This window comes from Hesperophylax consimilis, chromosome 20, assembly GCF_061612785.1.
Source record: "Hesperophylax consimilis isolate HC1 chromosome 20, BYU_Hcon_1.0, whole genome shotgun sequence".
Taxonomy (NCBI): Eukaryota; Metazoa; Arthropoda; class Insecta; order Trichoptera; family Limnephilidae; genus Hesperophylax; species Hesperophylax consimilis.
Window position 1 is genome coordinate 15,272,682 of NC_142855.1, and position 26,986 is coordinate 15,299,667.

A 26,986-nucleotide genomic window follows, 5' to 3' on the forward strand; every position below is an offset into this window, starting at 1 on the left:
CAAACAATGTTTCGATTTGAATGGTAGTTTCTACAACTATAAAACCTGTACCGATTTGAAAGAAAGCCGTCGCCAGTTTACTAAAGACCTTTCAACTCCTAGGCCTCATACAGGTCAATGAAGTTTGTTATTTTTTGATAAATACAAAAGAAAATGAGAGAGCACGCACTACTGCATATAAACCTTTGCCTGTGGCTGTCTCACTCTAACATTGCAGAAGTCAGCACAAATAGGTATGTATAAGAATGCTTTTTTTAAAATAATTATATTAAAAAAACCTATTCCGAAACAAGATTTTGAACGCATAATGTTTGAATATTACATTAATATTTTTGTAACATTATTACGCGTCGAGCAATCAGTAGCTACCCGCTACATTGAAATAAAAATAACATTGAATTTTTCTCAGATCTAATTATCTCTGGCAACACTGTCAGCTGTCTTTTTTTTCCGTGCCGATCGGTTATCAGTTTTTAGGTTAGAATAACCTAAAAGTTAAATGTTGTTGATTTGATCGTTTTAGAGTGAAAATTTGTGTTTTATAATGTCTTGGCTGTTTGGATACAAGCCGGCTACCCCGCCGACCGTCGGGGAGGGCATGGACATGGGTGCAGGAGGGATTCCTCCGCAGGAACCCAAAGAACCTAACCTCTCAAAGGCTGAGAAGAAAGCCATGGAAGCCTACAGATTCGATTCCAGCGCCCTTGAAAGGGCCGCAAAGGCTGCCAAAGAACTTGAATCATCAAGTAAGGACGTGTTTCTTTCATATTTTGTCAGAATTTCACTTGTTAAATTATTTGAATATTGCGTAATCTGCGAGTGTAAAGTGCGGGAGGAAGTCATTTTTTAAATTTCTTATCGAAGAACGATCCGACATAATGGCATACCGCTGATAGCTCCGGAAAGAGAACTTACGATAGAGCTGTCCGCGTCAAGACCCTGGCAATAGTTGCATCATTTTAACTGGAGTTTCATTTATAAATCTGTCACCGATAAATTAATAATTTTAGTTAAATTTGCGCATTTTTCTTGTGTCAAATTATTATTAAAATTATTCTAGAATACATTAGATTGGCGGGAAAGAAAACAATTGAAAATCTGTCTTATTTTTTATTGACAATCGTTGAGAAAGAACGATTTGCATAATATCAATGAGTGATTTCATAATATTGGACGTATTATTATGGCCCTGCCCCTGCGAGCTCTAATTCCCAAGAAGTTTCATTAGACAACTCCACTGACAACCTTCGTGGTTGAGCTGTTAAGATTGTCGACTATAAATCATTGTCATTGATCTTGGATACCGGAGCACAGTCAGGAAACACAGTTGACATTTGTCACATGACAATGGGTCGTTTCTACGACTCGTTTTTGAGTTCAACAGCTCGGCTCTGGAATGATGCCGGCCCCTGTGTTTCCTCCCTCCTACAAAATTCATTTCTTCCTTTCCTCAAAAAGACCCTTCATATAGCATTCTTGAAGGTGACAGATATTGAAAAAAAGGCATAAAAATGAATTACATTATACTAGAGACTTTTTTTGAATTTTGGAATAGTTTTCGAACTGCCGCCGCAACAAGTCTCTTGTCTGAGAGGGTGTAATGTAAAAAAAGAAAAGAAAAAGAGGTCACGACTTGAATGTTAAATTTGTTCTAGAGGTGTGATAATATCCGTGTTTATATTTTGGGAATCTGGTAGTGAGATAATGAAAGATGTTGTGTTGTATCACAGCATTTATTTTGAGTCAGTAGAGTTGCGCAGTTGGGAAATGACTGGGACCGATGAGGATGACACCAGGTGTAGACGGCGATGACGGAGATGGAGTGATCGAGGCGGTGGTCAGTGAGTCGACACCGCGTTGGTGGAGACTCGTGGATGTGTTCAGCACTGGTGAAGACGTGGAGTCTTCCGTGTACTCCAGTGTGAAGAAAGTAGCCGAAGGTGTGGTCGGGAGATGCAGGCTGGCGACGACGCTGCAGGGTTAAGGCGCAGAGCGGCAAAGGTGTCGCAGGGTCTAGGCGCGTGAGGTCAGCGCTGGCCAGGAATGATAGCCGGGGCCAGGGCGCCGATGTGATCCCGAGAAGTCCATATTGATTTGTAGTCCGTGCAGAGCTGAAGCAACAGCGAGGCGCCACGCGGGGGGAACCGGCAATAGCAGCCGCTTCAGAATGCAGCAAGCAGTCGCGGTGCTCGCTTGTTGGTCACTCGTAAAACTGCTAATTAATGATTGACTGAGTACATCTCAACGCGCTTCATTATATAGCCGTCCGGGTGCATCAAGAACATTTCAGACCAGTAGGTAGGAACGCCGAACGCTCGCATTGCATCTAGAGTGTTCCCGCTACAATGCGTCTTGCATTGGCGATCGTTCTAGAATATTCTCGTAGCATCACTACAATATAGCTGTAATCTAACGTAATAGGTAAGAAAGGATTTAGCTGAGAAGGTGAGGATTGAGGTTGGAAAAAAGTCAATTTAACATCATCATGTAGTTCCTTGGCGGGGACGAATGCCCTATAATTATTATTTATTTCATTGTATGGGTTAACTGAAAGTCATCTTTTAGATCAGTTTTTATGCTTATAATAAAGATAGAGAAGAACAATATTGTCTTTGTAGTAACTTGTAGTTACTTTTATTTTGGGTTGCAAGAAATAAGTAGTCTTTTGTATAATCACAGCCGGTGTGTTCAGACTACCTCCGGGAGTTCAATACCAGAATGAATCTACCATCAAGCCATAGACAGTGTCCGCTCGCCGCCCATCTATATCTGGGATGTAGGTACTGCTACCACAGTCTTCATCGCTCGAGTCACTTGGCATCGTATTAACTCCACGGCTGCACGCTAAGAAATGTACAATAAATTGTACAGGGTTTTCCAATAAGAGGTGTTATTTTGATATTCAATCGTAAAAGATCAATGGTTTCGTTGCTTGTGTGGCACGTAGCGCCGTCTTGTTGAAAGTAAACATTGTCCAGATCAATACCATCCAATTCCGGCCATGAAAAATCATTAATCATCTCTCGATAGCGCAATCCATTCACCGTAACTGTTGCTCCAGCCTCATTTTCGAAAAAGTAAGGTCCATTGACTCCGCCGGACCATAAACCGCACCAAACAGTCACACATTGAGAATAGAGAGGCTTTTCAACAATAAATCTTGGGTTTTCTGAGCCCCAGATGCGACAATTTTTGCTTGTTGACGAAGCCACCGAGGTGGAAATGGGCCTCATCACTCAAGATGATTTGCATTTGATTCACTCAAGTGAATTTTAATAATTTCAATGCGTTGTTGAAGCGTGTATCGTTCCATTTTTATTAATGGCGTAGTTTCTACTTGTCAAATGTCAAAAAATGACAGCTTCAAAAGTAGCATCTACCGAAATAGCGGACTATTCAAAATAACACCTCTTATTGGAAAACCCGTATATAACAAAGTTGCTATCCGCGTCTGTCTGTTTGTGCGCTTAGTTCTTCTAAACTACGCACTGGATTTTGATACGGTTTTGACTATCATTTAGAGAATTTCTTCCGGAAGGTTTAAATATAAAATACATGCGTATTATATTTAAAGAAAGTAGAGAAAAGTTGATGTTTTGTAATCAAGTTGTCAAAAAATATTTTCACTCGCCTACATTGCCAACGCTGGCTAAACCGTATGATATGCATCAAAATAATAATAATATTTGTTTATTTCAGCTGAACAGAGCGGTGTATGCAATACTCTGTCTGCCATATAAAAAACATCTAAATAAATACATTACATGGTATTGAAAAAACATATTTAGCATTTGTACCGTTACTACGGTGACTTCTTACGGGAAATTCTTCATCTATGGTGTATGGGCGCGCCCTGCCACTGGGCAATGGTCTGCACAAGAGTGTTTTCCCATCTCCTGTAGTGCTGACTCGTACCTGCTACTCTGTGGCGGATCAAGGCAGCAAACCCATGCACCCTTCCCTCTGCCCATCTGTGAGGCGCTGCATCGCCAAGGGAGGCCGAACAGCGCCTTGTGTGTACCTTGTCCATAGTTCGCTAGTGTAGAAGTTCACGCAGTATGTATGGAATAGTTGCTTCTTCACCGGAAGACTGCACCTGTTGAATCTCCTGGCGAGGATGTTGTCTCGCACGCTCGGTACTCTTCTTTGTGGTTCTATATCATTTTTATCATTTAGGTCATCAGTGACCACATGTCACAGTGATCAGTAGGGCGTCCCTTATATGGTTGAAAAAATTTTTTTTTTTGATATCAAAATGCATACCCACTATTTCTTTTTGAACTACCCAGACTTACTTAAATACAAAATTTTATCTTCCTACGTCAACATTAACCCGTGCCGACAGAGCTCTGAAGATTTTGAAAATTGCTGTTTTTAACCCTTTCCGTTATGTATTGAAATCAATTGAAATAATGATAATAATAATAAACTTTTATTACACACAGGGAGTACACAGAAGGAATAAATCATGAACAGTACAAAGTAAGCAGTTTAAATATTTATATTTAAAAGAATATTTATTAAAAGAAGATAAAATTACAGATGCAGGATATTTTCCTTTGAGGGTCTCTTTTTTACAATCTGGATACAGATTTCTATGCTCTTGCACACAGCGTAGCAAAAATGGCTTTTGTTCTTCATTTGCAGTGATCAAACCATGGAAATCTTGCATAAGTTTTACAGCTCTTTTAGCTGTATCATTAACTGCCCTTAAAGAAAAAACTTTTCGTTTTGCCTCTATATAGGCAACATCTTCGTCCCACGTAGAAACGGGTCTCTGGAGGAAGTTCTCATCAATTTTTAATCGAGAAAATAAATTTGTGCTTTTGACAGACACAAAATCACTTAATAATTTTCCTGCAATAATAAATAAGTTTTATTATCACTTTAGTGAAAACAGTATAAAAAATAAAACTATGTATTCCTACTTACCATACAAAAAATCAGACATATCTTCTTTCGATGGAATGTATCTCTTCCCAGAATCATACAAACTCTCTCTTTGTAAGTTCACTACAATGTTTCCCTTGGTTTGTGTATTAACTTCATCATCAAAGAGTGACAAAACGGCAATTTCTTCTGACAAGTACCAAAGATGTTGACTAAACTTGCTCAGGGCTGCTTTGGAGATCAATTTGTCAACAGTTTCATATTCCTTAAGCCTCTTTAAAAAGCACAAATCTTGATTTGGTGCCTTTACCGCCAGACTACATCCAAGCCATGGTTTCACATATATAACCGCAATGAATAAACAAACGTCTTGAAGTGCTCGTTTATCCTTGGCGCTAATTTTGAACTGGGATTGCAACAAACATATCTTTAAAGAGTAAATAGCTCTAGCCATCCACCTTGCTTGATGCATCGCTCCAGGAGGTCTGATATTAATTTTTTTCTCATTATCTCCTCCTAAGAAAATAATAGATAGTTCAAACAGCTCACGATAATCGTCACGTACAATGGTTTTTTGCAGTTCTTGATTATAAAATGTCAACAGTTCTTCTATTGTTGTATTACAAAAATGTTGTGTGACGATATCGGTGTATGTTTCAATAGCAGCAGGATTAATAGTTTTCCAGTTGTCTCTAAACTTTTTGAACATTGGAATATCAGGGCTACTAGTAACTTGTTGGATTTTTGTTTCAAACACACATTTCAAAACCAGTTCGTAAACGTGATGGCGGCAAGCAAAGAGTAGTAATTCCCTGTCTAGTCTTTGTTCCAAAAGTACACAGGCTCCTTTCAATCGCCCTGTATTAGACGCAGTTGTGTCACAACACATTATTTGAACTTTGTCATCGATGTTCCAGTCATGAAGTGCGTTTAACACAGCTTTAGCTTGATCCTGGCCGGAAGAGCTCTCCAGTTTGGGTACAGCCAGCAGTTGTTCCTTTTCTCCAAATGAAATTAGAATTGGCAGGCGTTCTTCTTTAGAACTTCTCACGTCCAGTCCAGGTAATAATTTCCCATCCCAGTGAACGGTCACCATTTTAGGCATATTATCCTGAAAATCTGATTTTATAGATTCCGCTCTATCTTTTCTACTCTGTGTGCGAATGCGTTGAATGGACGATTTGTTTATCGGAAAATCATCACAGCTAAGGTCTAGCGCTTCTACTACAGCATGAAGAATATAGAGAGAATCCCTTATGCTTAATTGACATCTATCTAAAGCTGCAACTAACTTAGGCGTGATAAAGTTTTTCCGTCCTCTTTTTGTAGTAGTTTCAGAAACCGTTTGAGAGGTGGTTGGCAAGGGTTCCTCGAGGCTTTCTTCAGAGCTGGTATGTTGATCGGTATGTCCTTGTGTTTGTATAAAATCTTGTGTAGTAAGAGATGACGATAAACTCGCGAAACACATTTGCTCATGTCTTTTCTTCTCTTTTAATTTTCTCTCTCTTGTCCTTTCTTCTTTTTCGGCTAACTTTTTGTCTACACCCGCTAAGCATCCTGGACGGCCTGGTTCTCTTTGTTTTTGTAAAAATATTTTGTCTTCTTCTATTTTCATCCGTTCCAAAGCATCAACGTGTGCTATATCGAATATATTGTTTAAATTGTTTTGAAAGTCCTCCTCACGGCGCTTGTAAACAAGTGTTTTTTTTTTGGAATTTTTTCGCAACTCCCTCCAAGCATGGTGAAGATCCACAAGTTTTTTTACACAGTTAGGTATAGCTCTGGTAGGGATTCTAGCTTTTTCCCAAAATATAATACACTCTCGAATGACGAGATTCGCGCTTTCACTAACAGTCAATTTAACTTCGCGAATGTTAAAAAAAAGTACTGCAAGAACTTGCCGGTTAGACGGTAACTTTGCGCCTGTTATTTGATAATTTACGTCACCAACTAAGAAAATACTTTTTTTATTGCTTCTTAATTCCACTGCCATCTTTTAAATGTAAAACAATACGTGATAATCACGAGAATAACTGAACACAAATGACAGATACCGCGAGTGCGCGCCGCTACTTCCGCGCAACTTGTATGAACATGATTCGGTGCAAGTCGGCACGGGTTATCGTGCTCCGAATAAGGTTAAAAAAAAAATCCGAGTGTTTTAGAAGCAAAGGAACAAAACTAAGACCTATGCATTAGAAAATAAAAACTTTGAAATATAAGGGACACCCTAGTGATCAGTGATGATTTTTAGCATTGTACATTACCCTGTGATTATGAACGTATGTTTCGCATATGGCCAGAAGTTTCGAAGGCTAGTATGACCATGCCGTCTGCATATTGTTCATACGTACCCCTGCAATATGACATCCGATTCTTGTTTTGTTCAATGATTTACTGAGCTCATCCATAATAATAAGAATAAGAACTTAAAGACATGATGTAACGTTTCAGAGCACTCGAAGGAAGCGCTGGAGCTAAGCAAGCTGCAGGAGGTGACCCGGCAGCATGAGCAGATGTCCAAGGTGCGGGAGTACGAGGCGCACATCGAGCAGGCCAAGGTGGAGCAGAAGCGGATAGACCACGAGGAAAAGAGGAAGACCCTGCAGGTGAGATCTGCTCGGAGAAGCAACAAGGCGTGCATTAGCAGGCTATTGGGAATCCTCACCGATTTGGGGATCTGCACAATTGTGTAGGACACTCGTTTAACATTTCACCCTCACATCTAAAAGATCTGCAAAAGATGTTGCGTTTTTTCATACACAATTTAACGTTTCACTAAAATACCAAGAGCTCTGAAAGATCTACGATACGAAGATAGACTCAAGGAACTAAGATTACCAACCTTACAAGAAAGAAGAGAAAGGGGTGACTTGATGGAGACTTTTATCTGGACATTACAGTTGCCCTAGCATCCAAGAAATCTTCACTACTAATAAAAATATAAATCTCCGTGGACACTATTACCAAAACGCCTTTTGCATCTAATCCTAGAAAACACTTCCTTGCAAATAGAGTAGTGGATGCTTGGAACAAACTCCCACAACATGTCATCGATGCAACAAATATAAATCAATTCAAAGCTCTATTGGATTCACATTTGGAGAGAAGAAAGGACTTAGTTCAAACTTAAAACAACTCAATTACTGGCAAACTTGTTGTGAAATCAGATATGAGCGCATCGGCAGAATGCTGCCTGCTCATTACATAATAATAATAATAATTCAAAGGATGCCAACCATAAGTTTTGTATTATTTTTATCGCTTTTGCAACATACTGGTTTTTGTATTGTTTTTGAAAAATAATTATTTAAATAACTAGTGGACGCCTCAATTCTTCGCTATTTATAATGTCTTTCTCGGATGTCTCCGACTTGTTCCACCATTCACTACTGTATACCACAATGTTACTGTTAAAAAACTACATTACATCGACTTCATTTCAACTCCGTATCTCTTTCTGGTGAAGAAATATTCCAAACGTATTCCTCAGGCGTCCCCGACTTCCTCTACCACCAGTCAAACCACTCTCTTAACACTCCTGGCATTAATAAGAACAATCTTTGAAATTTTCAGCAATATCGGTTGACTGCTTTTCGAGTTTTGATAAGAACTTGACTATGCAGAAATCGGCGGTTCCTTTAATTGATTCCCATGTCTTAAGGGACTGACTGCAGTGTTTGGAGCGTAAACGTCAGGTGGGAAAGTCCTTAATTAAGAATGTCAGAAATTAGAATTGAGTGCTATTCTAGAGGCTAAAGTCCAGCGTGTCGCCCTCGATGCGATGTAACAGGACAAGTTGAAGATGGTGAGGAGCTAACCCCATTGTGTGTTGCAGGAGGAGACGAAGCAGCACCAGGTGCGTGCGCAGTACCAGGACCAGCTCTCCAAGAAACGCTACGAGGAGCAGTTAGCCCTGCAGCAGAGGTCGCAGGAAGAGAATCTCAGGAAGTAAGTACATTCATCCAATATATTTATTGAATTAATTTCTTTTGTTTAGTACGTACTCAATTTGTTTATTTAGACATTTAAATTAGAATAAAGATCAGTCTGGAACGGTCAAATGGGGGCAATCTTGCGGGTTAATGCAAATCGCCAAAACAACCACATTAAACGGCCAATGAATGTCCACTGTCCCTTATGTTGTTTGTGAGTTTACACCGCCCTCCCGAAACCACGTGTATATGTAAACATAGTAAATGTAGTATTTATAGACATACGTATTGAGATGCCGGCGCTAAGTCTATTTTTAGTCAATTTATCAAAGTTTGAAATTACGTATTTCAACTGAAATCGTAGCTAATTTGGTTCCATGATAACTCAACACACTGACAATTCAACACACTTAAAAAGTGATATAAAGTCATTAGAAACGATCAAAAGAAATAAAATTTAAACCTAACCTAACTTAACCTATTTAACCCAGATAATAAAGTTGCATCACTTTCCATGACTTTATATAACTTTTTAAAGATGTGATGAATTATCATTTTGATGATTTATCCGGTCACCGCTAATTTAGGCATGATTGCCTCCCTACCTTCAGCATCGATTTTAACCTTGACATTCTGAACTGAAGGACTGAAGGAAAAATAATCACATGTCACTCGAAGGGGGGTCATTAGGCTCCCCCGTATATCTAGGAGCGATTGTGTCTTTAACACTCCTTCTGCCCTCTCCAGTAACATTTACTTATTAGTTTTTTTATATCCCTACCGTTTTAACCGTAGTACATCGTCCATCTTCTCCCAGTACTTAATCATCAAGTAATGCAAAATGGTAAAACAGAAAATCGAAGGTAACTTTAAAAAGGCGAGGAATTTTTTAAAAATGTTAGGGAGGGTGATTTGATATTATGTATTACCAACCCTTTCTATTAATTTATATTATTTTTATGCCATCTGCACTTTTAAAAGTGGTTTATTCATCTGTTCTCTTTTTGTTGGAAAATTATATGTACCATATATTATGTAAGTTTTTTTGTGTTTTTCGTTATTTATTTTTTTGTTGTTGTTTTAAAAATAAAAACTAAAATATCTAAAATATAACTTTTTAAATTCAGATCGATTCCCGAATAGTTTGTCTAGGATTTCCTCAAATAATGTTAAAAATAATTTAGATATCACAAATCCTGGTTGGGGGTATGTGAATTACCCCCTCCGGCGAGGGAGGGTTGATGATGTTTGTTTAGATGTAAAAATACACAGCAGGGGTAGAGAGTTCATAATTAGCCTAATTGAATGTTTAATCAATTCCAGGCAGGAAGAATCCGTGGCGAAGCAGGAGGCGCTCCGCAAGGCGACCATTGAGTACGAGATGGAGCAGCGGGAGAAGAACAAGATGAAGCTGATAGAGGCAGAGGCGCGCGCCAAGGCCAAGGCAGACCGGGACAACCGCGACCTCACGCTGGAGCAGATTCGCCTCAAGGCGCAGGAGAACAGGGTCACCGTCATGGAGGGCATCAAGTCAGTAATATGCTCTAGGAATCTTATATTTAGATAATTAAATATAGATAATGGTGCGTGTAAATTTAAGAATGTTATTTAGGGATATGAAATACGATAAGTTGATAATTTCAACATTCACAAAAAGTGCTTAAAGCATAAATGCTAAATAAATAAAAATGAAAATCGCACATTCAAATGTTGTGTCAAAATTCTCTCTTAATAAGTTATTCCACTATAAAAATATTGAAAATATAAGTTTTCTAAGGAAAGCATGTCAGCGATGAAATAGCTAAGGAGATGATAAAGAACAAATAATTGTTTTTAAAAGTGGTCTTAAATGGGTTCCCTGTGAAACCCCTTTACTCACCAAACAATTGTTCTCTTCTAGGACGGCAGGCAGTGTGCTGGGCACAGGTCTCAATGCTCTGGTGTCGGACTGGGACAAGGCCCTCACAGCTGTTGGCGGTCTGTCTCTACTGGCGCTTGGCGTCTACACGGCACGAGGGGCCACCAGCGTCACGGCACGCTATGTCGAGGCACGCATAGGTCAGTCCTTTTAAGCTTTCTTTGTTGTTGTTGTATCCTTCTATTATTTGTTTTTAAACCTCACAGTAAGTTGTAAAGACAGATATTGTCTACTTAATGGGCAACGTTGTGAGGTATGTCAAGGAACGGGCGGTAGGAAGAGGCCAGGATTAAATTATGGAGAAAAGACTGTAGAAGTAGTGGAAGATACTAAGTGTCACCCTGGTGAAAGACCAACGCTCAGAATTGAAACATTTTGGTAACCATATCTGATTAGCCAGGTGATTTCCCTTATTTTGGAGCGCGTGAGTTTCAATGTTCCAGATGACTATCTTAGTCAGCGTTATCATAGATTATTCTATCTTCCTGCCTGTAGGACAAACCTGCGTTTATTGCTCCTGAACCGAATGTCCTCCGATATCGAGGAGAATTCTATGTTACATTTATTAATATTTTTATAAAAATTTTTACAATTATTCTCTTTGCAGGCAAGCCGACGTTGATCGGCGAGACGTCCCGCTTCTCCCTGCTTGAAACACTGAAGCACCCGGTGCTAACTGCGCGCCGCGCTCTGGCTCACTACCGGCGGCCGCGGGACGCACTGTCCGGCGTTGTGCTGGACCCTCGACTGGAAGCGCGCTTGCGCGACGTCGCGCTCGCCACCAAGAACACCAAGCTGAACGGCGGCATGCACCGCAATCTGCTGATGCACGGCCCGCCCGGCACCGGCAAGACGCTGTTCGCCAAGAAGCTGGCCGCACACTCAGGTACAAAACACTGCAATAAAGTGGTAAATACTCTCAGTATCGCCCTGGGAAAGACCATCATTCAGAATCGTAACAGTCTCCAAATGGCTTTAGCCATCCTTGGTGACCAGTTCTGAACAGCCAGATACTTCACGACATATCCCGATTAGGGATGCCATAGTTCCACTAGCGTCAGACTGTTTTGAGCCATTGGGACTCTTGTGCTGTACAGTAGAACCTCGTTAATTCGAAATCCAGCGGACATCAAAAATCAAATTTCGAATTAACGAATTCCCACGTAATTCGAAATTTTATGAAAAAAAAAAATTTTTTAAATACGCCGAAAATCGATTTTTTCGGCCGCCTCTTCAAATCCGGGTGGTATTTTAGTTGTAAATTCGTATTAATACCAATTATTTCTTTATTTTCGCGGTCGATTACCGTAGCGGTCGGCCCTTTAAATTCAGATATTCGCAATAAATTCGTAAAAATGCTATATATTTACCAGTAAATCGAGATTTTGCTGCGGATTTCGGTCGCGGCCTACCCTTTAAATTGAGATATTCGTAAAAATACGATATATGTCCGCGTAAATCGAGATTTCGCGGTAATTTTCGGTCGCGGCCGGCCCTTTATTTCAACTATCTGAATTTGAATTCGTAAAAATACGATATATTTCCGCGTAAAACGAGGATTCGCGGCCGTATTCCGTCGCGGCCGGCTCTTCAAATTCAGATATTCGAAATAAATTCATAAAAATGCTATATATTTACGCGTAAATCGAGATTTCGCTGCCGATTTCGGTCGCGGCCTACCCTTTAAATTGAGATATTTGTAATAATACGATATATTTCCGCGTAAAACGAGAATTCGCGGCCGTATTCCGTCGCGGCCGGCTCTTCAAATTCAGATATTTGAAATAAATTCGTAAAAATATGATATATTTCCGCGTAAATCGAATTTTGTCGGCAGTTTTTCGTCGCGGCCGGCCTTTTAAGTTCAGATATTTGAAGTAAATTCGTAAAAATATGTCATATTTCGGCATGGATCGAAATTTTTCGGCCGATTTCCGTCGCGCCGTATTTTTTCAACTCAGATATTCGAAGTAAAGTTAGTAAAAATACGATATATTTCCGCATAAATTGAAATTTCGCGTCCGATTTCCGTCGCGGTGATGAAATACGATATATTTACGCGTAAATCGAAATTACGCGGCCGAGTTTCGTCGCGGCCGACCCTTTAAATTCAGATATTTGGCGTAAACTCGTAAAACTACGACATATATCCGCGTAAAATGTATTTTCTCGGCCCTTTAAACTCGGATATTCGAAATAAATTTGAAAAAATACAACATTCCAGTGTAAATCGATTGAGATTTACAAAATAATAATACTAATTAGGACGATGTATAACCACGTAAAAATACATTTTTCGGCGTTTCACCGCCACGGCTGACTTTTAGATTCAGATTTACGAAATATTATGATTTATTTTCGCAAAAATCAAATTTTTTCGAATTACACGAACAAATTTTCGTGCGCGGACAAAAATAAATTTCGAATTACGAATTAACGAATTTCGAATTAAAAAAAATTTTGTATGAAAAAATTTTTCAGCGGAAATTTTTTTTGCGAAAATTTCGAATTACGCGTTTTTTCGAATTATCGGGGTTCGAATTAACGGGGTTCTACTGTATTCGCATAATTATTGTATGCAAAGAGTATTAATGATTGTCCTTTCTCCTTTCATTTATCACCTGTCATCTGAGAAAATATATAATTAATAACAGTCTGTTGACTACTATTCCGCCATCCCAATATTTAACGAGTGCATGTTTTCAGGCATGGACTATGCCATAATGACGGGCGGCGACGTGGCTCCCATGGGCCGAGAAGCCGTGGCCGCCATCCACAAGGTGTTTGACTGGGCGAACACGAGCCGTCGCGGCGTTCTGCTATTCATAGACGAGGCGGACGCTTTCCTGCGCAAGCGCTCCTCGGAGAAGATCAGCGAGGACTTGCGCGCCGCCCTCAACGCCTTCCTGTACCGCACCTCGGAGCAGAGCGGCACATTCATGCTGGTGCTGGCCTCCAACACGCCGCAGCAGTTCGATTCCGCCATTAACGACAGGTACTAATTGTCAAAAGTGCATCTCACTTTTAAAATGTACCTAGTGTCTATTATAGGTGTAGCAAATTAATTAATGGTGGCACTGAAATTAATTTATTCCACTAATTTACATTTGTAAAATAACAGAATTAACAATAGTTCTCAAGAGCAAAAGACACGCAGTTCATAACTGAAAATCTCGGAGAACCGTTTAAATTCAGCGCACACAAGTACCAATGGGATTTCAATTTGGGAGTCAAGTATGGGTACCAACACCCCTGCCACAGGTCTTGGTGCCGATCGGGAGATACTGATTACCAGAGTGGAAGATACTACCAGTATCGCCCTGGTGTAAGACCACCATTCAGAATTGAAACGTTGCTCCAAATGGCTTTAGCCGTGTTTAGTGACTAGATCTGAATAGCCAGGTACTTCCCCACCTTCCTCTTTCCCTTCCCCACTTACCTTCAGCCTCACAACATTCCCCAATTGGGGATGCCATAGTCTCACTGGCTCCAGACGGGAGCAGTTAGGACTCTCGTGAGGTATTCACTATAAAAAAAAAAAAAACCTTGCACCGCATTGGAAGGGATGGATTCATACGTCTGTCACTCCTGGACCCCCAGATTCCTTCCCACCCCTCTTACCTCTTACCTTTTTCCCTCCCAGAACTTCCTATCCTTTCTTCCCTTAAAAGACCATGCACACAGCATCCCCAAAGATGATATAGGCCCTGAGTGGAATTATTTTCCTTAGGGCCTCCTGTGTGGAGCCAATGTAAAAAAAAAAAAAATGTGTGAATGTTGTAGTGCTAACATTTTAAATTAGTATTCCTAAACAAATACATCTAATCCGCGTGATCAAAGTGGTGCAAAATAAACTTACCTTCAGGTTGTTTCGCAGACGTGATTTGCCATCATAAGCGTCATCTCTCCCGCTCATTTCACCGTTCCGGCGGAACGAGCTGATTCAGATGCTGTTCCCGTGGTATGGTAAAACAATGTTTTGTTCACAACGACATATGCACGACTGTTTTGCGCTTGCGCTAGAAGTTAGCTTAAATAATGACCTGGCGGGAATTATGACTGGGAGCGTACTTTTATATATTGAGTGGCACACGAATGTCTTTGTAAGTTATAAGTGAAGACTGAAGACAAGCAGTGCGCAATGCACAAATGCACATTCCAAGGAACCGTTTCTGCTTATAACGCGTACTGCCATTTTGTTTCACTAATAACCACTAGTGCAATACCCGTGAAAAATCACAGGATTATTATAATAATAGTCCATACCTCTTGGAATGCTATAAATTATACCGAACAACTACTGTCAGGGTCGACACCAAGACCTGCTATCTATTCCACACGGCAGCATGGCATGACAAGAGGATGGTAATGTTTAATGATAACTCTAGGTTGACATTTTCAATATTGGCCTCGAAGGTTTAAATGATTTTTAACTCTAAAATATATTATTATAAATTTTTCATGTATGTTTGCAGGAATGTAAAAGTAGCGTCCAAAAATGAAAAACTTTTAATGAATCTTTCATCTCTTTCCTAGGCTGGACAAGATGATAGAGTTTGGCCTGCCCGGATTGGACGAGAGAGAGAGACTGATCCGCCTCTACTTTGACAAGTTCGTGCTGCAGCCGGCGGCAGAGGGCCACAAGTAACTTATATTAATTTTACTAACCGTACAGCCCTGGGTTCGCATGGCCATATCTACAACTGAGCAGAATTAGCCCCCCAGGCTAAAATCGTTGTCTCCCTTACTGTCATGGTGAGAGATATGATTTAAACGGTGTTAGAGAGAGAAAACACCACGCTTTATATACATATCTTGAAGTTAACCACGGGAGAATTAAAATGTACACTTCTACGATACCAAAGGTTCCAACTGCAATTTGAGAAAAATTTATGAAACTTAAGTGAATTTTTGCTGAGGGAACTGGTAGGACTACTAACGGGACACTGCCATCTCAGGAGACACATGCAGATATTGGGAGTGGAAAACACCAACAGATGCAGGAAATGTGAAGAGGATGAAGAGACTCCAATTCACCGATGGTGCCAATGTCCTGCTCTGGTGGGAACTAGGCGCAGATACCTGGGGAGACATACAGTAGAACCAGAAGACATAGCCACATACCCAATGACAACCCTGGTGAACTTTATTAAAGGGACTGGGTTGTTAAAGGATTGAGGTAAAATGGGAGATTTAACGGGAACCTTACGTCAACTGTCTCCTATACAAAAAATAAAATAAGTGAATTTTTGTAAAGCGAGGTGGCAGTAATGTTTATAAGACATTTGTCTAATAATATTTTTTTTTCTTCATTATCAGTATTTTTAGTCCAGTGTTTAGACGAAAAAACGTAAAGTGAGCCATTTTTAAAACTTTTTATGTTTGGTTTCAAAATTTGAATACAGTGAAACACGAATTTTACGTCCCCAGATTTAACGTTTTCTCGCCAATTACGCGCAATTATTTCAGTCCCGATACATTTTAGTACATTTGATACTCGCTTTTTACGTTTTTTTTCCCGCAATTTACGTCGAAAATATTAAAAAAATGTTAGTTTCGCGAGCTTGACACGTCCGTGCCGTAATTGGTCGGCTTACGGCGCGCAACGCGGTGATTGGCCGACATTTTTCAATTTTAGCCGGCCGTGCCGTGATTGGTCGGGGTACGGTGCATAACGCGGTGATTGGCCGACATTTTTGAATTTTAGCCATTTGTAAAATACTGTAGCATCATTTGTTCGGTTTATTTACGCATCTGTCATTCGGTTTTAAACTCGATTTGTGACGCTTCTTTCTGACATTATTCGCGATCATCACATAGTTTTTAAAATTTAAAATGTGTTTTTCTTCAATACCCCCCCCATGATATACATGATATTTTTAAAATAAAAAGTTCTTTTCTTCAGTATCCCTAATATATAATATATACACAATTTTTGTAATAAAAAATAAAATTCAATACCCCCCATTTACATTTTCCCTCCGTTTAGGTTTTTTTTTTTCGGTCCCTTAAAAAACGTAAAATAGGGGTTTTACTATCAAAAATGATATATTTATTTCTAATAAAAAAATTTGAAAGTGTAATTCATCACTTTTTAAAAACTGTTTTTAGTTTTCGGATATATTCAGAAATATCCCATTTATTTGCATTTTATTGCGAAGCGGAAATACACATAAACTTTCTAAAATCTAAGATATATATAACGGTCAATATGCCACTGGCCTGGGGGGGTTAAAACGTTGCCTTTACTGACTTTATAATTTTGACTTGCCCACAATGATCACAAAATCTCTTTTTGCAGACGTCTGAAGGTGGCGTCGTTTGATTACGGCGAGCTATGCCGCCGCATGGCCGTTACCACGGCCGGTATGTCGGGGCGCGCCATCAGCAAGCTGGGTGTGGCGTGGCAGGCCGCAGCGTACTCGTCGCAGGACGGCGTGCTCACCGAGGAGATGGTGCTGGACATTTGCGACGAAGCCATTCAGGAACACCAGCTCAAGGCGAGAATTACTATATTTTATTTATTTTTTTACTGTGAAATTGGGATGGCGGAATATTAGTCAAAATTATTTCAACCGCTTCTAACTTTCTAGAGGGACTAGTGGTCTTCCAAGAATAATAACAATAACACTGGTCAACATTTATTTTTTTAAGTGCAGTCTCTTAACCTCTCAGAACATTAGAACGTCAAAAGACGTAAATATGATAATAGCGGTCAAGACATTAGAACGTCTTTTCACGTAAACGTGCGAGATTTTACAAAAATCGATTTATTTCCATCACTAGTATACGGATTGCCATGATTTAAAAAACAGAGTATCGATAATGAATAACGCTACGCGTCTGTATTCAACAATATCTATGGAACGTAGAGTTGCATTATCTAAGCCGATTGAATCTGTCATCTTGTTCGTTCATAATTTATTGCGTTTCTAAATAATTTATTAAAAATATTTTAGTTTGAACGGTTAATATTTTGAGGTGACTAATAGTTATTAATTATATTTCTTCAATATATAAAGTGTCATTTCTTTATGATACTCAGAAAAAAGTACATTTTTCAAAGCTTTGAAATAATTGTAAGCGATTTTTACATATTTTTGACGTTTTCATAAAATGTATATTTAGAAACGCAAATATTTACGTATAACAACACAATGCGATAGTGGATTTCATAATCTTTCCAAAACATTTTTTAGAATGAGGCTACGTTTCCCAAAACGTGAGTTATGAAGCTTTTGGCAAAACTCGTAAATAACACAAAAATTATCACGTTTTGACAGTTCTCAAAGGAACACATAGTAGATAAAAGTCTTTGTCTGAGAGGTTAAGCATAGCTAATTTTTTTATATGTATTTAGTGTCCATTAACACGAAATGAAACAAAAAATTTTTTTTATAGGTCAGGTTTTTTTATTATTTAACAATGTTTTTTTACATAATTCTTCCATAGTATGATGGGTACTTACGTAACAAAATTTCAAAACTAATTCAATTTAATTTTTTTTGCTCCTGATTTGCACTTGTGAGTATCTTGAGAGTCTCTCTGCAGGGTCCAGCAATACTCTGCTAGCATAGATGGACTCCACTTTCCTTGGTATCGCTTTTCCATAGCCGCAATGTCCTGGTGAAATCGTTCGCCGTGCTCGTCACTGACATCTCCCATATTTTCGGGGAAAAAATTCAAATGAGAGTGAAGGAAGTGTATTTTTATTGACATGTTACATCCCATATTTTATAGGCCATGAACATTTCAGGCACAATGCTGACATGGTCTTCACTTTTATGACTTCCAAGAAAGTTCTCGACAACATTCTTGAAGGCTGACCAAGCGGCTAGCTCGACTGGTCTCAACACTGTTATAAAATTCGGATCAGTCAAGACCTCTCTTATTTGTGGTCCCACGAATATTCCTTCTTTAATTTTTGCGTCGCTGATCTTAGGAAACTTTTGCTTTAAGTAAATCATGCCGTTTCCATCCTTAGACAAGCCTTTTAATTTTTTTTTTTATCAAACCCAATTTAATGTGTAAGGGTGTAAGTAAGATATGTTTAGATTTTACTAAGGGAGCATGTTGAACATTCTTTGTGCCAGGTTTAACCACTCGGAACATTAGAACGTCAAAAGACGTAAATATGATAATAGCGGTCAAGACATTAGTACGTCTTTTCACGTAAACGCGTGAGATTTTACAAAAATCGATTTATTTCCATCACTAGTATACGGATTGCCATGATTTAAAAAACAGAGTATCGATAATGAATAACGCTACGCGTCTGTATTCAAGAATATCTATGGAACGTAGAGGTGCATTATCTAAGTCGATTGGACTTGTCATCTTGTTCGTTCATAATTTATTGCATTTTTAAATAATTTATTAAAAATATTTTAGTTTGGACGGTATTTTGAGGTGACTAATAGTTTTTAATTATATTTCTTCAATATATAAAGTGTTATTTCTTTATGATACTCAGAAAAAAGTACATTTTTCACAGCTTTGAAATAATGGTCAGCGATTTTTACATATTTTTGACGTTTTCAGAAAATGTATATTTAGACACGCAAATATTTACGTATAACAAAACAATACGATAGTGAATTTCATAATCTTTCCAAAACATTTTTTAGAATGAGGCTACGTTTCCCAAAACGTGAGTTATGAAGCTTTTAGCAAAACTCGTAAATAACACAAAAATTTTCACGTTTTGACAGTTCGCAAAGGAACACAAAGTAAATAAAAGTCCTTTTCTGAGAGGTTAACAGCAGCTTCATGTTGTCATAGTTCTCTTTCATGTTTGTGAGATTCAAATGACATTTGAGCCTAGTTTTGCCATATTATAAAAAAAATCAATGATAACTCACGAATAAATATGAATTAATACACATTTTAGTTAAACTTAAAACCCATAAAAAACTGACGTGATAGAAAAAAACTAATCATATATCTGAAATCAGCGTGAAATTTCCTGTCAGATTTGGCTACTTTCGGTAAAGGGACAAAAAATGTGTTGACCAGTGTTATTGGATAACTTGTATAGCGCCATTTTTGTGAAAAATCACCACAACAGGGCGATACTGAGAGTATCTTCCATACATGTTTCTGTAAATTAATAAATTTTCTATTTGTCTTCAGATGGATTGGTTATCAACTGAGGAACGTTACCACGGAATGCTGCAATACCTAGACCCGAAACCCTCGGACGTCGCATCTGAAACGGTCGGCGGAGGACCGCGCGGCATCAGCACTGTGCCCGCCGCCGCGGCAGTAGAACCCGAACAGGCCCCCGTCGTCGATATCCTGGCCAAAGAAAAGACCACCGAGGAGAAGAAGTCGGAAGTTACGGAGGATCAGAAAAAATGACAAACGATCAAATTGAAAAAACTCAACATGTTTCTTGATTTGAAAAAATAACGCGCCGTTTTTGATGTGCACCACGTGCACTTTTTAAAAATAAAACCAACTGACTAACATCACGTATCTATCACGGCGTTTTTCGCAAGTATTCTTGCTTCATTCACATTCATACATACTCTTCTGTTATTCAGACACTTGGTATGTGTTCCGACATGAGATTTTGATTCACTTGGTCGTACCATGTCCATTGTATTCTCGATACTGTACAACATGTATGTTGGTCAAAGGAATTGTGTTAACATTTTGTTTTTAATTTTATTTATCACGGAATACTCCATGAATTAATTTCAAAGCAAAAAAGTTAAAGTTTTTCGTAAATTTTTAAAAAGTGCACATGGCTTGTTTCAACTCTGAATCCTTTGAACCACTGAACGTTTAATTCCTATATTGTTTATTTAAGATAACTGACATCGTCAATTCACATGAGACTCTCGATTTGTAGGCCAATGAAATTGAATTATCTGTTTCTTCGATATCTGATCAATTCACGTTCAGAAGTGAGGAAAAATTATGCTTACTTTGTACGGACGTGCCTACAGCACATTTCTACCAGTTTGTATCTTCAGTGGCTAGAATATTCGATCGTCAGCCAATGTTATATCAATCTTATGTTTAAAAGAATTTTATCATTTCTGTATTATAAATTTTTAATTCTTAAGTAATGTTGAAAATGTACATTTTGTGTTGCTCAGATTTCTCTGCATACTCTTTCGGAGATATATTTTACCCCGCACAGTGTCTCCGCAGGTGTATGCAGATAAATCACACAGCGGGGATAAACAAAGGAGATGTAGCGCCGTTTTTTCTTTTGCGTGAACCATCTTCCGATCCCCGCAGAGATGACTTGTTTGTTTTACTAAAATGTCGGTAAAAAGGAGAACCTCATTTTATCGCTTGGTTCTGCGTTCTACCTAATTTTACTCTGAGCCGAAACATTCATTACCCTGAGTTACGCCGGTTATGTGACAGCTAGTATATAATATAAATATATATATTCAGCAAGTGATCGTACATATAATATAGACTTTAATATGCCTGTACACAGTGTCTGGAAACTCATAGTACAAGCGGAAAACTGGTGAATGTAAATCACATGAGTGCCCTAGTAAATTTTTTTTTTTCGATAACGTATTTTTTTCCCATTTTTTTGAAAAAATTTGATTCCAAAATTTGCACTTGAAAACGTAAACTTGAAAATCTGATGTAGATTCACTAGTTTCCTGCTTGTACGTATTTTCAGACACCATGTATATATAATAACAATAATATTTGGATGATTTGTATAGCGCCGTTTTTGTGCAAAATCACCACGAGAGCAAATTAATATAGACTTTAATGTATATGTATATATATATTATTCACCCCACCATAGGTTGGAGTGTTTTACAAAAATTCAAATGTAACATTGATAAACACCGAATCTAGGTCCATTTCAGCTTTTGAACAAAATGTAATCATCAGGCTAGCACAACTGTCATGTTGTTATGCTTGTCAGCTGATCACAATTTGTTCAAAAGCTGAAACAGACCGAGAGTCGACGTTTAACGGGGACCTTTAAAATGTCGAAAAAACTCAAATAAAATGGCGCTGATTGCCATTAAATTTGATGGAAGCGTTATGTTTGAATTTTTGCAAATCTCCGCAATCTTTTTCGTACTATCTATGCACTGATGTAATATTCAATTAGTTTTAATTGTCGAAATGCACTTTTGAAGTAATTTTTGTTTATAAGGTTAAACGGAACATACGTTTTAATCTACGCATTCATAGATTGCGTTAATTTAATTATTTTATTCAAATACTCTTTGGCAAATGTTAAGACGTATTATTTGTTTGCGCCCGTATTTACGCAATATGAATTTGAATAAATAGTTTTGTTCGTATAAAAACTTAATTCTTTCAAGAAAGGCATACAAATACGATATTGTATCGGTGATTCAATCCAATATTGTACAGGGTTTTCCAATAAGAGGTGTTATTTTGATATTCAATCGTAAAAGATCAATGGTTTCGTTGCTTGTGTGGCACGTAGCGCCGTCTTGTTGAAAGTAAACGTTGTCCAGATCAATACCATCCAATTCCGGCCATAAAAAATCATTAATCATCTCTCGATAGCGCAATCCATTCACCGTAACTGTTGCTCCAGCCTCATTTTCGAAAAAGTAAGGTCCAATGACTCCGCCGGACCATAAACCGCACCAAACAGTCACACGTTGAGGATAGAGAGGCTTTTCAACAATAACTCTTGGGTTTTCCGAGCCCCAGATGCGACAATTTTGCTTTTTGACGAAGCCACCGAGGTGGAAATGGGCCTCATCACTCAAGATGATTTGCATTTGATTCACTCAAGTGAATTTTAATAATTTCAATGCGTTGTTGAAGCGTGTATCGTTCCATTTTTATTAATGGCCTAGTTTTTACTTGTCAAATGTGAAAAAATGTCAGCTTCAAAAGTAACATCTACCGAAATAGCGGGCTATTCAAAATAACACCTCTTATTGGAAAACCATATATTTGTATGCCTCTCTTGAAAAGAATTGAGTTTGTATTCGGACATGTTTTAAAGCACAACTTGCAAAAAGTGTTTTTTCATAAAATTATTAAATTAGCGTCCATCTACAAACGCGTGGGTTATAATGTATTTTCCATTTAACCGTTATTTAATGGTTATTATTGATTTCATGTCTACCATGGTCTGACTTGTAGTTGAGCAATGTTTTTTGGCACTTTTTTAGATAGATCGACGCGCTGCCGCCGTGTTGACTTAGACCATAGATATATAAATTGTGTAGACCGAGCATCTTGATTTTCGCTATCGCGGTTTCGTCATCGATTCCAAGCTGGAACCGCAATTACAGCCTGTTTCAGATTTCAGGAATCTATTTCTGAGAAAGAGATTTGAGACGCCTGTCTACCAAATTTATAAATCTATGGTCGCTCTCCGATCAAATCGACGGTCCCGAAGAACAATGTCGGATGTGCAAATTTTTAGTTTTGCTGTAGAGCTTGTTTGAAGGTTAGTTTCTTAATTTTTTCTGTTTTTGATAATATATTTCTCCAATTATATAAATAGGGATTATTGCAAGATATCAAACAACGCTACATCTGCTGATCTTGAGCCAATGAGCTTGCCGCTCTTACACGGAGTTCATCGACAGTCGCTAGGTTAGGTTATATTCATTTGTCTCGGTTTAAAAAGCTGATTAAACTATTTTAAGGTTAGGATATTTTGTGTTAGCTTAAAATATTGTCATTACGTTGGCATCCTTACTCCAGTCACGCCTGGTTCAGGTTCAGTAGACGTGAAATCTTTAAGATAAAATTATTAATTTCTTTCAATACATTCTGAAAAGTATATTGTACATATTTAGTTAACAAAATGGTGTTTTATTTTTTTTTGGTCATGATTTTTAATTTCCATTGCAAATTATTCTAATCTATTGGAATATCACTGCCCTGTTCTTTATTCCAGTTTTTTTCTCAAATAAATACATATTTATGTCATGTATTGGTTTCTTCATCGTAATGGCTTTACTAATAACGACTTTGAAGTCGTATTTCATCTAAGTAATAACTTTACTGATGACTTCGAAGTCGTATTTCATCTTAGTAATAGTTATACTAATGACTTTGAAGTCGTATTTCATCGTTGTACAGGGTGTCCGGAGGTAAAGTGCGCTAACTTCGAGAGGAGATCCTACATGATGGTAGAAGTAAAATAGATAAATAACTTTGTTGAAATTATTATGTGTATTTTGCCATACAAACAATTAATCTTTTTTTTTTTACCTAAAAACTCACTTAAAACGTTGGAATTTCGAAAAAAAGTTATTTATATTTTTTGTACATGTAGAATCACCCCCTTAAATTAGCGCACTTACACCCTGTATAGCTTTACTAATTTCTACAACATTGTATTACATCATAGCAAACTTTATTGATGATTTTGAAGTCATATTTCATCTTAGTAACAGTTATACTAATGACTTTGAAGTTGTATTTCATCATGTTGATAAAATCTGTTGTGTCGTTACTATTTCATCTGATGTAAACTCATCATTACATCATCTGCGTGTGATTATTAAGTTGTATTTCATCAGCGATGTTAGTTTTTCACACTGTACAATGGCGTCGGCTCACCAATGACAGAGTTTCACCATCTGAAATCAAATGAAAAGTTTTCCTTTCTGTTTGTTGACAGTTCATCGTTTTACATAGCATTTATTTTTAATTTTACCCGCACTAAAATATTGTTAATGTGATAGTCGTCATTTACGAAATAGATCCTTAAGCCCTTTGTTACGTGTTTTCCGTTTTGTATCAAGCGCACGGATTGTTACGTAAATGACGAACATCAATCACAGTTGTTAACATTTTGGATAATGTTATCTTTAATTATTATTATTGTTAGTTTTAATGAAGGGCATTTAATTGTTGTATTGCAATATTGACTTGAATTTGATCAAATTGATATTTTTGTTAAAGACAATACCATATTATTTTAAAATTACTTTTTTAATAAAGTGGAGTTCGTTTATGGACAGTTTCCTTGAGCACCTAGGCAAAAGGTTCATTGCTAAGGGGGTATTTCACTATGTCGGGCTAAATATCTGACTAGCTATCCGTTGGCTGGCTTTAAAGATCAGAATAACTTCGTTATTCAACGGCGACCGTTTCACCATCGTTTCGAGCTTCCGGATAGATAACACTCGAAATAGTCTGGCAACATCGCAAAATGTTTGCAGTTACTCCATCTACTGCCACGGCTGTCATGCGTCACAGTCCGCACACCGCAAAGTGTGCATTTTTTTGGTTATGTTATGTTGATTATCGTCATTTTAGATAGATTCGTGTCGAATTAATACATTGTTTCTTATTTTGAACACAATCAAATAATTCAGGATGGATCATACAAGCATTCAAATTCATTCTACAAAATTCGACTCACTTCTCCGCTGTCAAACTCGGAATGTTTTGACGCCATCTTTGATTCGAGGAATAGCGCCTAACGTGAAGTTCGAGCACTGATTAGTCAAATCGAACTTTAACCCGAGCGTTAGCGCTATTCAGATATAGTGAAAACGAAAAAATGACTAATCCGCGGATTAGTGCTTGGTCAGAACATAATCAGAGATAGTGAAATACCCCCTAAGTCTCATTTAACATCATTCCTTTAATAGTAACTCGGTCCCTTTGATTTAAGTACATTAGGGTTGTCGTTGGATATTGGGATATCTCCTGATGCTTGATTTTCCAATCTGCACCGCTCAAAATTGCCGTCGAAAGTATGTACATTGGTCGACGTTCTAATTCTTGGGTCTTTTCGAAGGTACATACTTAGACGCCAAACGTCATCCAGTCGACACGGCTGTCAAAATCTAGCCTAATGTATCTTAACCTAAGATGGAAGAATTTTATTGAGACAACTGGATATTTTTTGTTCGTAGTTGGTGCATAACGAATAACTTTTGATCACTCGTGGAGAATCAAACTCCTGGTTCCACAATGCGTCTTTCCAGGTATCTGAACCTTTTTGCCATCAGGTTGGACATTGGCACGATAGGTGAATTGGAGTATCTTCATGTATTGGTGTTTTCCACTTCCAACGGCTGCTGCTGTGTATCTCCTGAGATGGCAGTGTCCCGTTAGTAGTCCTACCAATTCCCTCAATGATAGTACTCTCATATTGAGTAGTTGAGTGGGTCTTGTAGGATCTGGTCTGTTTATGTCTGTCTAATCTAGCAGAGGTAATATCCAAAGGCAAAATGAACGTACAAGGTTGACACTGTCATTGCAGTGTCTCGTAGTTTGCGTGGGCACAATTCGTTAACACTGCAAATACAGGGGGCTTAAAATATGACTATTCAAAAAAATTTCGCAAGGATCCTCGTACTGTCCAGACTATGTCATAATTTGGCTCGAGGATGTGATGAGTGGAAGGATTCCTCTATTAATTTCTAGAACATCAACAGAATTCTCGCCGTGTGGCAGCTGATTCTATTTTCGTAATAATTTATTTGCAAAATTATATTTTTTTAAATCAGCGAAAGAGTGGCCAAACTGAAAACACTTTTAATCAGTGAAAACATCAGATTTTTAATAAGATTTTTGTCATATATATGAAGCCAACGTATAATATCGTTCTTCCATTACTAAATTAGTTACTTATCGTTAACAATTCGATGTTTTCGCTGATTACGAATTTTTGTTGGTTCACTCTTCGTGCCGCAATTATTGTAACATTTTACCAGATGTTGTGTTTTTATATTTATGAAAGATAGTATATAACCTACCTTAGGTTTTGTTCCCTACTTACATTCAGCGAAATGGTTGATGCAGTGTCCTACATTTACTCTGCTACTTAAATAAATATTCCTACGATCCTTTGTATCTCTCGTAAATATACTTCGCAAATACACAAACGCTCTGTCAATGTGATTGCCATTTTTGAATTCAAGTTAGGACGGTTTGTTTCGGAGAATTTGAACAATTCATCAAATTTCAACGTTCATTTACGGGTTCTGTGAAAGTCCTATTCAAGTTCTGTTATTATATCATTATAGGCTGGTTGCTTGACAAAACTGAAATAAAAACAGAACTTGATAAAATCTTTCACAGAACTTGAAAATGAACGTTGAAATTTGATGAATTGTTCAAATTCTCCGAAACAACCCGTCCTTAATATTGTGATTCAGTCTGAGAAATGGCCGACAAGGCCTCACTGTATATATTATGAAGTAGGAACCGTGTAATTAGATTAAAACGATTTATACATTACCATTGTGATTCTGTCTTGTGAATAAATGCCAGATTTTCAATAATAATTGTA

At 38.0% G+C, this 26,986-nt stretch overlaps 1 protein-coding gene across 1 annotated transcript; it reads left to right on the forward strand.

Moving 5' to 3' along the window:
* Positions 1 to 463: 463 nt before the first annotated feature.
* bor (ATPase family AAA domain containing bor) lies at positions 464 to 21,319 on the forward strand. Its single transcript, XM_089643632.1, has 10 exons — positions 464 to 746; positions 7,345 to 7,499; positions 8,729 to 8,841; positions 10,149 to 10,355; positions 10,726 to 10,883; positions 11,351 to 11,629; positions 13,450 to 13,738; positions 15,280 to 15,387; positions 17,045 to 17,243; positions 19,876 to 21,319. The coding sequence occupies exons 1-10, from the start codon at positions 545 to 547 to the stop codon at positions 20,101 to 20,103; spliced, it is 1,938 nt and encodes a 645-aa protein (XP_089499758.1). The 5' UTR covers positions 464 to 544; the 3' UTR covers positions 20,104 to 21,319.
* Positions 21,320 to 26,986: the final 5,667 nt, after the last annotated feature.

What these genes read in the sequence shown, in the direction of transcription:
- bor (XM_089643632.1), top strand. Translation starts at nt 545, where the DNA reads ATGTCTTGGCTGTTTGGATACAAGCCGGCTACCCCGCCGACCGTCGGG. An exon ending in ACCGTCATGGAGGGCATCAA is followed by an intron (nt 10,356 to 10,725) that starts GTCAGTAATATG and finishes GTTCTCTTCTAG; the next exon opens with GACGGCAGGCAGTGTGCTGG. An exon ending in TTCAGGAACACCAGCTCAAG is followed by an intron (nt 17,244 to 19,875) that starts GCGAGAATTACT and finishes ATTTGTCTTCAG; the next exon opens with ATGGATTGGTTATCAACTGA.